Raw genomic sequence first — 13,021 nt, 5'->3', positions numbered from 1 at the left:
TTTTTAAGACAAAATCAGACAGAAACATTGTTTCACTGTGCATTGGCACACCCAGGGAGGAGGACAAGGGGCCCTGCTCCCCCCCTCCCCCCCAAAAAAAAGAAAAAGGAAAAACGACATTTATAGTTACAATATGGATGCAACGACCTGTTATAATCTTTTCCTAATTAAAATTCTTTTTTTATTTTTTTAAATGTATTGTGTATAGTGTCTTCTATTTCTATGCTACTTATGAATTAGTGGTCACATAAGTTGGGAATACCCTATAGCTCTCGGCAATCCTGGCCGCTGTGAACGCAAGGTGAATGAAGTAGTGCTCGGGTGCTACTTCATTTGACCGAGCCGAGCAAGAAGAGATCACGGGTATCATGTATTGGTGATCACTGCAGATGCTCAGTCATAGCTTGGATGCAATACGTAGTGTGTATTCTCAAATCGTCTACTCAACTCGCACCCCCAAGATTAAATCATGAGTTCTTGGCCCCCCCCCCCCTCCAAGATTAAATCCTGAGTGCACTACTGTCACTGTGTATGCCAAAAATAGTCCTGGTTCAGTTGTGATAATGGTGTCAATCTACAAGAATCTCACTTCTTTTTTTTTATTATTATTATTGCCTATGATCATTTCCTTATTTTTCATTTTAGGAGTTGATCATTATGATCAACCCTGTGAATCATTATGAAACAAAGTGCCATTGCACAGTTTTCATAAGTTTTACTTTAAAAAAAATATATATAGGGAATAACAAGAATTTGAGGTGCCCTATAGATTGCGGTTATGTTTTAGTCAGCATCTTGAACTAAAAAGTTCAATTCAATTAATAATTTATATTTTGTTTTTGCTAATTAAAAAAAAAATCACTAGTATATATATTTCTGTTTAAAGATTTGATTGCATTTGCTTTATTCTGCTCATTGAGAAAATGTGTTGTTGTTGAAACCTACTGAATGAGAAAATTGTACATTTTTCTTTAGCAGCGGCAACTTATCGAGCAACAAGAACTTAGGAGGCACCAGAAAGAGCAAGCAGAGCGAGAAAGGTTACGATTAGAAAGGGAACGACAAAGGTATGTTTTGTATTTAATCATTATATAAGATGTCGCACTTCTTGTGTTTTGAATTTGGTCTTATTCATCTAGCATTATAGCATTTACTTTCTGCTGCTGAAATGAAGCAATTGACATTTGTATGGAATAAAGTTATATAAAACTAGATAAACAAATGTTAGATTTTAATATTAATTAAGTTGCTATTGTGTAGAATGAAGCTTAATTCAAGTTAGTTTCTTTATTCTATGTAAAATTATTTGCAGAGCAAAGTAAAATTATCATATTGCACAGAATTGTATAATGTCACCTTCATATTTTTGATATAATAAATTTAGTTTAATCCTTTATCCAAGTATCCAAGTGTGAGCAAACAAAGTTTGCGCCTGAAAATATCTTCAGGACTGAATATGGTGTTGTACAACCTTACCGGGGTAAGGTTGTACAACACGAAGCAAACTCAAAGCAAAGGTGGACCAAGCTACCAACACTCCTAACCCAGTATCTCCCATAATGCAAAACACATCTCCTTGCGGATATGTATAATGTTATGCATTAAGGGATTGGCCACTACCCAGACTAGCTGCAACCTTTATTGAAGTCTCTTCAGTGGGAACCAGGCCCAGAGGTGGAGATACGAGGCAGAAGCATTAGCGAGGTCATCCCTACCTATCGGAGTTTCCAAAACGTGTGCCACCTTTTTTTTAATTACTCTGGATTTAGAGAAGGATGTTGAAAGTTTATTTTTCACTTGGTGAGACTATAATAAATTTAGTTTAATCCTTTATCTAAGTGTAAGCAAACAAAGTTTGCGCCTGAAAATATCTTCAGGACTGAATATGGTGTTGTACTACCTTACCGGGGTAAGGACTGGGTTCTTTCCTTCATAATGTGCTCCATATAGATAATGAATAACAAAGGGGGGATAATGTACATCCTTGTCTGACACAGATTTAACATTAAACTATCTTCCTGTACTTCCTTCAATTCTAACTGCTGACTTACAACTCAAATAAAGACTAAGTATTCCTTGATATAATGCCCCATTGACCATATAACTGTATTAACTGTATCGTTTTGAATAGCTTCTCTCTTGGCACCTTGTGATATGCCTTTTCCAGATCTACAAAACTTAAATACAGATCTTTGTTATATTCCCATGATTTCTCAACTATCTGTCGTAAAGTGAAGATCTGATCCTGACAGCCTCTATTTGGCGTGAATCCAGCTTGTTCTTCACCAAGCTTCTCTTCCCCAATCCTTCTCAACCGTTTCTCAAGTATGCTTGCATATATCTTACCAGGAACACTCAGTAATGAAATACCTCTGTAATTCTTACATTCAGTTTTATTTCCCTTTTTATATATGGGTACTATGAGAACTCTACTCCAATCATCTGGAATTCGTCCCTCTGCCCAGGCCTTCTGAACTATGCTGTCCAGCCACTCAAAGATTTTTATACCCCCATACTTGGGCATTTCTAATACTTGGGAATATCATCTACTTCTGCTGCATTTCCACATTTCATTCTTTTGATGGTTTTTTCTACTTCGAGTATGGATATGTATTCCTGACTGCATGCCTGGTCAGTGTTTGTTTCTGCTTGTTTCATTTAGCAATTTTCCAAAGTAATTACTCCATACTTGAAGGATATCTTTTTCTTTGGTTTTCATGTCACGTTTATCATCTCTAACTCCTTTTACAGCATTCTTTCCTCCATTTCTATTCAACAACCTCCAGAATATCTTACCACCTTCTTGATATTTATTTTCTATGTTCTTGCTGAAGTCCTCCCATGACTTTTGTTTAGCTAGTTTTATACACTGATTAGCTTTCTTACATTTGTCTCTGTATTCTCTAAGAGTACAAGCTGACTTATTTGCCAGGAACTTTTGATATGCTTTCTTCTTTTCCTTCACTGCCTCTTTATCTTCCTGTGTCCACCATGGAGTTCTGATTTTTCTATCCTTGCAGACAACCTCACCACATGTCTCTCTGGCTGAATCAATCATGGTTTTCTTCAAGGCTTGCCACTGAATCTCCAATGTTTGGTTCCTGTTCTCAAACTGTTTCATTTTTTTTTAATAATCTTTGTGTATTTTTAGTCTACAGTTCACATCTGAGAGCTGCTCAACTTTTATTCGCTTTAAAGCGAGGCAGGGCACCTACCCTGCCTCGCTTTCTGGGTGGTTTAAAACCACCTGAAATGCTAAGAATTTGACCTGCTGCACCATCTGATCAAATGGCTCAGAGGTATTTGTATTTTTAACGCACACCTGGGCTATTAATGAGAATGTTGTGCAGTGTTTGCACATCGGATTTTATCCTCTTCATGAAGCATTAGTGTATTGTTATTATGTGGCTGTTGGAATTGGTTCTACAGTCTGGGAACCATGGAATGACTCATATGCAACCATCTGGGGACCTTTGGCTGACCTCTAGTGTTATGATGGCTTGCCAACTGAATTCATCAGTTAAATCAGTGGTCGATATTGATATAACATTGTTAGGGGTCATTTCGGGCTCAATAGAAAAATATAAGCCATCATTGTATGGGTAATGTTTAATTCGGTTAACTTGGATTACCTCCATCCTGAATGACAATGCAATTAAGTGTGAATCTGTAAGATGGAGCAAGGTCATGTAAATAGTTACAGAGGCTAATCAAGTAGGCCAAAATAACGTATTTACCAATAAACTGATGTCGGTGGTTCCTGCACGGTGGGAGCGAGATTGCAACACGTGCGCGGTTGCTTATTTACTTATACTTACATGTATTCGATCCCAGTCTCATTTTTGCTCATCAACATACAAGTGAGCGTTAATGTTCTAAAATTCATCAACATACATATTATAATTCAATTCGTTATTCATTCACGAACTAAACTTCTCTATGTTGAAGAGTTGAGCAGGGCTGGTAGTTTTGTACATCCTATAGAAATACGTGATTAATTTTTCTTACTGACTTCAATTTTAATTATTTTGTTACAACCCCAGTAAACACAATGGCAGCTTCAGATTCTGAAAAGAAATGGAGACAATATTCGTTAGCATATTTGAAACTTGGGTGTATTGCTTCATTAAGAAACAAAACAAGGCCTATGCGTCTTCTTTGTGAAAAAACTTTTAGTAACGATGCAATGAAACCAGCAAAAATGAAAGATCATCTTCAAAGACTCCATCCCGATAAGAAAGATAAAGATCTTGACTTTTTTAAAAAACTGAAAGAGAAATACACACATCGACCAACTATAAAATCATTTATGAAAGCACCTGCCGAAGCTGACAATAAACAAGGATTAACAGCCTCCTACGATATTTCTTTTAATATAAGAAAAAAAAAAAAAGGAAAACCATACACAATTGCAGAGGACATTGTTATACCTGCAATCAAAGAAGTAATTGAAACCAGGGCCAGTCCGAGAGTATCTGTTGCCCCTAGGCAAAGAAAATTTAGCTACCCCTATACACATCGTCTCCCTATATATATATATATATATATATTTTGTCATACTCACACAAGCACATGTACACCTACACATATGGATATTTATAAAAATAATATCATTATGAACATTAAAAAAATTTATTAATCAAAACCAATACATTTGTATACATATATGATTACCCCTAATATATGTATAGCAAGAAAATTATTACATCTTAAATACAAAAATTATGAAAAATTAATCTTTCGGGCTTTTGCTTTGGCAAAGTTTTGAATTAATTCATCTATATTGATGAATTAATTAGTGCCCCTAGGCGATTGCCTAGGTTCGCCTAATGATAAAACCAGCCCCTGATTGAAACCTTAATGAAAAAAAGATTCTGACCCTGTTTTAAAATGCTTACGATTAAGTGCAAATACTGTGAAAAGACTTATTGGTGAAATGGTTGAAGATGTCGAAAAAAACTGTATATCAGAACTCAAAAATAGTAAGTTCTCCATCCAACTTGATGAATGTACATTTCATAGTTCTTCTATTCTTATGGCTTATGTAAGATATTATAGTAAAACCAAACATCAAATTATTGACGAATTTATATTTGCAAACTATCTTGAAAGTGTTGGAACGGAGTTGACAATTTTTCAGCGATTGGAGGAATGTTTAAATAAGTATGATATTCCATTTACTAATATAACAGCAGTAGCCACAGATGGCACACCTGCAATGGTGGGCCGTTATCGAGGTTTCGCTGCCTTTCTGAAAGAAAAAGTTCAAAGTGTACGTACTATTCACTGTGTGTTGCACCCTAAACCATTTGGTGGTAAAAACTCTCAGTGACGAACTGCATGATACTCTAAGAGTGTGTATTAAATCTATTAATCAAATTTCCAAGCTCGCACATGGTTGAAGCTGGTTTCAGCCATGTTAATTCCATTTTAACAAAACAAAGAAATAAGCTAGATATAGAATTCTGTGGCGATGTATCCTGTACACCCCTTGAGGGTACATGTCAGGAATTTGATGATGATGAGTTTTTGTAAAATTAACACAAATTAATGAATAAACATAATGATTTCTGCAGTTGAATTTTGTGATTAAGAAATACTTGTTTATTCTTCTCTTTTAGGAACTCTTCCATCAATTGAAAATTTAATGTCAACAGAGTTATGGCTGATCTCTCTTATTTGTACATTCTAAAATGGAAAGGGTAGCGAGTGGGAAATTCCATATGCATAAACAACTTGTTTTAGTTGACCTCAACTCTGTTCAGTTTTAGTGATGATAATACTCTCCACTCATCCTATTCGTAATGAATCTTGTAGTGCTCAGACATCTAACACTTCAAGATCAGATACAATAGGTTCTCTGTACATTGTTCTCCACACCATTCTGCATTGAGGCAGTAACAGTCTGGTCACTTTTATTGCTTCCAAAACACACTTTGTCTTTTTTCTCTTAAAAAAAAAAGTACCTTAGTTCTTCTCTCCCTTACCTTTGACAGTACTCAACCTAACAGTCAAGATCAGATCTTACTTCTTGTCTGTCTACCTTCTAGCATTTCCTGGCATAATCAGATCACTATTCTGTAGCATTCTTTTCCAGAAAATTTGGAATCATCTTTTACTCAAGACATTACTTGTTATCTGTCCAGCAGCCTCTGCAAATTTCAAAACCACCATCTTTGGATTCTGCTCTTACATTTGAGATGATTCACCTAAAACCTCTACTACAGATGTTTCTATATGCATTGTTCAGCAAAACTAGCCTCTATTATGTCCCCTGTTTCTGCAAAATCTTTACAGCAATGCAGCTGCCCAGCATCCTTTTATGAACTAAACCAGCTACTCTGTCATCTTTCATTCCATCTACCTCAGTTCTGTATAACAGTCTTCCCCATAACATATTCTCACAAGATTACAACCTACCACTCTTTAAGAAGCATATCAACTGATTACTTTGCGCTTGATCCCAGCACACACACTTACATTTTTTTTGCTGTAGGCCTTGCAGTTTTGTGGATTGGAGTGATATTAGAAAACAAAGTATCTATCAGGACTCCAATATTGTCATATGCTATATTTTGGTTTCCTAAGGTATTTCCAATTGATACCATCAATCCACCTAGATATTTTCTTTCTCTGGGTCTATTTCCTACTATCAAACACCTATTTTGCTAATCTTTCCTCTCCAGTTCTCTGCTGTTTTAAGGATACTTGTGACATAAGACTGAATGATAAATGCACGTAAACACAAGAAAGATATTTAATTAACCAAATATTTCAGTCTGGAAATATTTGGTTAATTAAATATACGACGAGTGCCTATTCCTTATATCTCCGGTATTTCAGAACCTATCGTAAGAATTTTAAAGAAATATGATTTAACAACTACGTATTCGCCTATTAACAAATTGTCTTCTCATTTTCCTTCTCCTAAAGACAAACGCTCAACTTTATCTCTTCCTGGAGTTTATCAAATTCCTTGCAACTGTGATCTTTCCTATTTTGGACAGACTGGACGTTCTCTTGAAAAAAGAATCCAAGAACATCAATACTCCATTCTTCACAACAAACCTGAAAAGTCTGGATTGGCTCAACACGGGATTGAAACTGACCACAGCATCTTTTGGTCCAGGACTCGCCTCTTACATAGATCCCATTATAGGTTCAAACGTTTGTTCAAGGAAAGCATGGAGGCCTTGCTCCATCGTCCCAACCTGAATTGTAATGACTGTATATCTATATCAAAAATCTGGGAAAGTCTAATCAAGATTACTCATTTTTTTTTTTCAATCATGTCTCTACTTCAAAATGTTCCGTTTTATACTTAATATTTAGTGATATAACATCACGCGGCGTGTTCTATTTTTAACGATCTATTGTTAGTATTCTAGCTTGTATTTTTTTTAAAAAACTGTTCTTGTAATACCACTGAAGATGGTCTGCTATTTCCAGACCGAAATATTTGGTTAATTAAATATCTTTCTTGTGTTTACGTGCATTTATCATTCACTCCAGTTCTCTTTTAACATGTTCATATTGGGGGCAATCGTTACTCACTCACCATCACCCTAACTATCTGGTGGGGTGAGAAAATTTCATGCTTGCATATCAGTGAATGCACCACATATCATGAAGATTCTTTGATTGTAACAAAATCTGAATAGAGTGGAGGAGGGAAACTAATATGCTTGTTTTATGATATATTAAAAAACAATAATTAAGGAGAATGCTATATATGGTTGGTATATTTGTATTACTAAACAGTATAAAATATGAACCATCATTAATAGCCATATGAGGATGGGAAATAAAGAACACGTGTAAACAGAAATACTTTCATTACTGGCAAATGAAGTATTAATATGATGGAAGTTTTTTCACTTGCTATACTACCAATTATTTTGGTAGCATAACAAGTTAATTTTTGTCTCTTTGGGTACTTTCTTGAAGACACATCTTGATAATTTCCCAGAAATTTTCTCGATGGTGTATAAATCTAGTGAGTTTGCCAGCCAAGGAATTACATTGATTTGCTTTTCTTTGAGCCATCTGATAGTGGTCTTGGAAGTGTGACAAGAAGCTGAATCTTGCTGAAACAGGAAATCATCCCTCACATAAATCTTCTGATGCCAATAATATAAAGTGCTTAAGAATTTCTTGGTATACTTTGGAATCGACTCTTTCGTACACAATTCACAGCCTGCCTGGACTGAGGTTGCAAATTTCACCAAATGGTTCATGCATTCTTTATCAAGTGCTTCTTACTTAAGATGCCAAACATGTATCCCTAGATGACCATGAGACATACAAAACATACTTTCAATGCTAAAAAGTACCTTTTTCTATCCCTCTTGATCTCACAACAGTCTTTGCTTACACCATCGCACTCTAGCTGCCGTTTGCTTGAAAGTCATGAGTGGCTCAATCTTAGGCACACGCGATTTATTATTATTATCATTTTTTATACAGACACCTGCATGAAGTCTAAAGACTCATCGCAGGAGACCCAATCTATCCACACAATCTATCATACCTCTCCTTGAACCCATTAACAGACAAGGCACTTCTAACTCTGGCAACCTGTTCCACTCATTCACAACTCTCCAAGCAAAAATTCTAGTCCTCACACTCCTACTAACCACATTTTTATTCAACTTCCAGGGATGACCCCTTGTTCTGGTCCCTCTAGGCAAGTGCTGAAACATTTCCCCTGAATCCATCCTTTATTTATAACCAAATTTGTGAATTTGTCTCAACATCATAGATTTAGACATTCACACCTAGTTCTTTCCCTCTCCTGTGAAAATACCCTTACTTTGGAAGTGGTTTTTCTTCATGATAACCTTCAATCTCCTCTCATCTCTTGATGTAGTTATTACCTTTCGACCACTATTGCAGCAATTATTGAAAACTTCAGTTATTAGAATACTGTCTCAATACTCTACTCACACTTGCTTGAGAACATTTCAATACTTTAGCTATATACAGACAAATCGGCCCTTCAGAACACATGCAATTTACAGACAAAAAAATACTAGCTGTGGTGTTAGTGGTTGTGGGCAGTAGATGATGTTGATGTAGTTGATTGGTAGTAGAGGTTCTGTGTAGTAGTGGAGACGGAGAGTTGTACAGTAGGTGTCCTCCCGCAATGAGTCTTCAGACTCCTTGGAGGTGTCACGAATAATAATAATAATAAACTGTTGAATTTGGCCTTCTTTGTGTAGAGACACCATATGAAACTTCTTGGTTTCCAATATGCCACTCTTTCAACCCATGTTTAGCAAATGATAAACTGAAATCCATACACAAATGATTCCTCACACATGAGTCAGTCCCACAACCATTGAAATATGTGCTGTTTCTATGCTCTCCTCAAAACCAATCGGAAAAATTTGGGATATTCTAATATTTTGAACTACCTCAAAAATTATTCTAATTTTGTGAATATTTTCAAATGATAGTTTTCTCATAATTTATATTACATTTTTTATGTTTGCATGGTTATATAATCTACAAAGTACATAGAATTTAAATTATGCTAATTCATATTTGGTAATAATTATTTTCTATGCAATAAATTAGAATTGCAAATCATTCAACACATTTTATTTGATTATTGTCTGCGCAGTTAGCCTAGTGGCTTTGCGCTTCACAACCATATGCCTGGGAAATGAGTGTTCCTGGGTTCGATTCCCATCACCAACGTGAGGAGCTTAAGGATCTTCCTTAGCCATAGCCAAGTTAGCTGGGCTTGAGTGTGGACAGCAGGGTTTTCCCCTCCAGTTTACCTGGGGTTTTTCATCCCAGAAGTAGGCAAACCGGCCCCATGAACACACACACACACGGATCTACAGCCATAAATACTTAACCCCACATGAGGGGGGGCTCAACTCACCCCAATAGGGAGAGGGGAGAAAAGGGAGGAAACTCCATATGAATAAATAAATAAATTTGATTATTCTAATTTTTTGATTTGGAGATGTAGTTCCTGCCAGCAGTTTACACACATGCAGACACTGTCCAGTACAAACATGTCAAGTGACCATATCACCTAAGATTAGCCATTTCTGCTCACCAATTTTGGAATGCTAACAATGCAAGTTCCTTGCTCATATATCTGCAGTCTTTGATCAACTGTTTTATTTCTTGCCCAGTTCTCAGATCCATAAGTTAAAATTTGTTTCAATGCTATTGTTATACCTCATTTAATGTTTTGGCTAATTTCTCTCTTATTACATATAATTTTATTCCTCAGACTCCTCGCTATACCAGCTTTGCTTATTCTATTGTCTATTTCTGCATTTAATTGACCATTATTATTATTATTATTATTATTCATGACACCTCCAAGGAGTCCGAAGACTCATCGCGGGAGGACACCTAGTGTACAACTCTCCGTCTCCACCACTACCGAACCTCTGTTACCAATCAACTACATCAGCGCCATCTACCGCCCATCACCACCACAAGTATCTTTTGTCTGTAAATTGTGTGTGTGTTCTGAAGGGCTGATTTGTCTGTATGCGGGATGAAAAACCAGAGTTTCCGGGAGAAAAATCCCTGCTACCTCCATATAAGATCGGCCATCTTCACTAAAACTTGTGTCTAAATAACTGAAGTGTTTTTCTTGTTCATTAGGTTATCCATTCAGGATGCAGCTGAGGTTTTCAATGTTCAAGCCTATTTTCTTAGTCTTTGTACATCATCTGCATAAAGTAAAGTGAAAAGTTTATATCTCTGACTTCGATATCACGTTAAATTCCATTTTCCTTCATAGTCACAATGTATTCCTCAATATAATGTCACATTTACTAATATAAATGTAGTGTTTTCATGTCTTTTCTCTGGGCACTTCGTGTTTTGCCTTTTTTCCAGAACTACAAAATTGAAATAATTTTTTATTATATTCCATTGATTTCTGCACTTCTTCTTCTTCTACAGCTTCTCCCACTTAAGTGGAGTCACTGTTTGTTATGAGTCTCCTCCACACCTTCCTGTCTTGGGCTGTCACCACATCCAAGTTCTTCATCTTCAAGTCCTCTTCTACCAGCTCCCTCCATCTCTTCTTAGGCCACCGACGCTTCCGCCTTCCTTGCACATCCATCTGCATGACCCTTCTTCCCACATATTCGTCCTCCCTCCTCATCACATGACCAAACCATCTCAACCTTGCCTCCTGTATTTTCGCTCCTAAGTTCGTAACTTTCACTGTTCCCCTGACATAGTCATTTCTCAGATGATCCTTTCTGGTCACACCGCACATCCACCTAAGCATTCTCATCTCTGCTACTTCCATCCTGCTGATGTTATTTTTCCTCAGGGCCACAGTTTCTATAGCATATGTCATAGCTGGCCTCACTACTGTCCTATAAATTTTGCCTTTCAGATTGATTGGCACCCTCTTATCGCATAACACTCCCGCCATCTCCCTCCAGTTCCTCCAACCCGCTTGTATCCTGCATCCCACTTCCTTTTCAGCTGCTCCATCTTCTTCCACTGTTGAACCTAAGTATCTAAAGTCTCTCATCTTCCTGATGACATTTCCTTCCAGCTCCAGATCTGTCTCCTGGCCATCACCCACTGCACAACACATATACTCTGTCTTACTTCTGCTCAGTCTCATACCTCTCTCTTCCAGTACTTTTCTCCATCTTTCCAGTTTAGTTTCCGCTTCTTCTCTTGAATCTACACACAGCAAGATGTCATCTGCATACAACATTGTCCAAGGTGCATCTTCTCTCACCTCCTCTGTTACCACCTCCATCTCAATATTAAACAGAAACGGACTTAATGCTGACCCTTGATGCAAGCCAACTGTTACTTGAAAACTTTCTGTCTGTCCCAAACAGGTGCGAACACTTGTCTTCACATTTCTGTACATTTCCTGCACCAACCTGACATATTTCTCCAGCACCTTCTTCTCCCTCAGACACCTCCAGACTTCTTGCCTTGGCACTCCATCGTATGCTTTCTCCAGATCAATAAATACCAGATGTAGCTCCCTTTGTTTCTCTTGATATTTTTCCATCATCTGTTGTAACCCAAAGATAGCAGCTGTTGTTGATCTACCAGGCATGAAGCCAAATTGTTCCTTTGCAATCTCCACCTCCTCCCTCAATCTACCATCAAGAACCCTTTCTAGGATCTTCATTGTGTGGGACATCAACTTTATTCCTCTGTAATTTTTACAGTCTTGTGCATCCCCTTTACCCTTGTAGATGGGAACAAGAGTATTCTCCCTCCATTCCTCGGGTATATTTTCCTGTTGGCAAACTTTCATGAACAGGTCCCACAGCAGGTCAATTCCCCCCTTCCCCCAGTGCCTTCCATGCCTCCACTTGAATTCTGTCGGGGCCCACCTCTTTTCCATTCCTCATCCTCTTCATGGCCTCCGTCACTTCCATTCTACTGATGTTCTGCACCATCCCCTCAGAAGGCTGTCCATCTCCTCTGTGAGTCCTTGCATTTTCCTCATTCAAAAGTCGCTCAAAGTATATTTTCCATCTGTTTCTTATGTCCACATCCCTCCATAATACTGTTCCTTCAGCATCTTTGATCTGCCTCACATGTAAGATGTCCTTAGCTGCTTTATTTCTACATTTTGCTAGTTGGTAAATTTTTCCTCTGTCCTTCCTTTGTTTCTAATTGATCATACAGATCTTGATATGCCATGGCCTTTGCCTGTGCCACAACTCTCTTGGCTTCTTGCTTTCTCTCTTTGTACACCTCTCTGTCCTCTTCCACTCTTGACTCATCCCACTTCTGCTTTGCCTTCCTCTTAGCTGTCACTGCCACTTGTACATCATTATTCCACCACCAACCCTCCTTCTGCTCTCTAATCTTTCCAGATGTCTCACCAAGCACCTTGATTGCACAGCTCAGGATTACTTTTGAATTATGTTTCCACCAATCTTGTACACTTTCCAGTCCATCCGAAATCCTCTCTAACACTCTCTCCCTTAAACGATTCCTCACACTCTCCTCTTTTAAGCGAAACCACTTAATTGTCTTCATCCCATGGCAA

The 13,021-nt window shown here is 37.4% G+C and overlaps 1 protein-coding gene across 9 annotated transcripts in view; it reads left to right on the top strand.

Moving 5' to 3' along the window:
- The window catches only part of LOC150103963 (bromodomain-containing protein 2-like), a 539,719-nt gene that overhangs the window by 476,559 nt on the left and 50,139 nt on the right, over window positions 1-13,021 (top strand). For all 9 annotated transcript variants that reach the window (XR_016548723.1, XM_090397216.1, XM_090397208.1 and 6 more), the window contains one exon: window positions 976-1,067. Coding sequence is in view for 8 of the 9 variants with exons in the window: in XM_090397216.1 (XP_090253342.1) it covers window positions 976-1,067 (92 nt within the window). In the remaining variant the exon portion in view is untranslated. The remainder of the gene's footprint in view (window positions 1-975; window positions 1,068-13,021) is intronic.

The sequence above is a fragment of the Typopeltis vanoorti genome, chromosome 8 (assembly GCF_054136105.1).
Source record: "Typopeltis vanoorti isolate ZY-2024b chromosome 8, IOZ_Tvanoo_1.0, whole genome shotgun sequence".
NCBI classification, from domain to species: Eukaryota; Metazoa; Arthropoda; class Arachnida; order Uropygi; family Thelyphonidae; genus Typopeltis; species Typopeltis vanoorti.
The sequence above is the reverse complement of the archived record's forward strand: the minus strand, read 5'-3'. Positions and strand labels throughout refer to the sequence as shown.